Source organism: Perkinsus marinus, assembly GCF_000006405.1.
Source record: "Perkinsus marinus ATCC 50983 genomic scaffold scf_1104296944794, whole genome shotgun sequence".
In the NCBI taxonomy this organism is placed as follows: domain Eukaryota; phylum Perkinsozoa; order Perkinsida; family Perkinsidae; genus Perkinsus; species Perkinsus marinus.
This window is the reverse complement of record NW_003211264.1, coordinates 1-1,252: the sequence shown is the minus strand read 5'-3', so window position 1 is coordinate 1,252 and position 1,252 is coordinate 1. Positions and strand designations below refer to the sequence as shown.

The 1,252-nt window shown below is 32.1% G+C and overlaps 1 protein-coding gene across 1 annotated transcript; it reads right to left on the bottom strand.

Moving 5' to 3' along the window:
* Positions 1-9: 9 nt before the first annotated feature.
* On the bottom strand, positions 10-1,179 carry Pmar_PMAR009339 (origin recognition complex subunit, putative; the record flags this gene model as incomplete). The annotated part of the gene is made up of 7 exons (XM_002779964.1): positions 10-222; positions 282-427; positions 495-564; positions 603-685; positions 737-811; positions 865-975; positions 1,015-1,179. Coding segments are annotated over 7 exons (774 nt in total), but the record flags the coding sequence as incomplete, so codon positions are not given.
* Positions 1,180-1,252: the final 73 nt, after the last annotated feature.

The window sequence follows — 1,252 nt, the reverse complement described above, 5'->3', positions numbered from 1 at the left end:
GATGATGATAAAAGTTGTAATTATATTATCTACCATTGTAGAGACAAATCATTATCGGATAATAATAATGAGAGTAGTAGTATCATTAAACAGATTAATTATTGTTGCATGTTGGTTGGGGGGGGAAGCAGCACAAGTTGTGGTGATAGTAAATCGGCAAAATATTCCTTGTTGTGATTAGACAATATTCCTTGTAATAAAGTGTCGAAAGGCGCTATTAACCTATGATAGTATTAGTAGTAATACTAGGATGATGATGATGATGATGATGATAAACATACCTGACTCGTTGTTGACCACCCGAGGTACATGATGCTGATCCTCCTCTAGTTCCTCTTATAGTAGTTCGTCTCCTAGTAGGTGGTGGTGGTTGTTGCTGTATACCTTTAGATTTATGATGATATAATATTGATATCAAACCATGACCCTGATAACATGATCATAATAATAATAGTAGTTCTTCTTGTTGTTGTTGTTATGCTTAGTAGTATTACAGCTATAGCTTGTAGATGATCATGAAATACTTCCCATGTTACACTTGGCATTTTATGTATGTTCATGTATCTATGATAATAATAATATATATGTAATACTGTTATTACCTATTGATATGATCCTTAATAACATGAATATCAGCCTCTATATTATCATGTCCCATAGCAGTAAGACAACAAGCCAATACTACCTATTAATAATAATAACAGTACTAGTACTAGTAGTAGTATGATATATATACCTGTTGTTGGAAAGGTAGATACTCTAGAGCTTTAGCTATATTATCATCATCTTTACGATAACACTTATTGAGTACCTTACATATCACTATAATAATACTACAGCATTTGGTAGTGTTGTTGTTCTTACCTTGATAGTATCCATTGCAGTAACCTCCATCTTTTTATCACTAATTTGTCCAGTTATGGTATGACGACATACATCTAGGACTTTACGACAATCACCATGGATTGCTGCTACCTGCTATTAACATCAATATATTAGTATTAGTGCTATTACCTTTCTAGAAGCCAAATCTAACCATGTTATATGATCATCGATTATGCAGCTACTAGATGATGCATTATTGGATATAGTACTACTTAATCTTTGAATAAGTATACTCTTTAGTTGTTCATGAGTATATGGTTTAAATACCAATTCCTTTATATTACCGTTACGGGACTACAAATGATGATAATCATAATAATAATGTTACTTGTTGTTATTACAGCTAAATATGGTGATATACGACGAG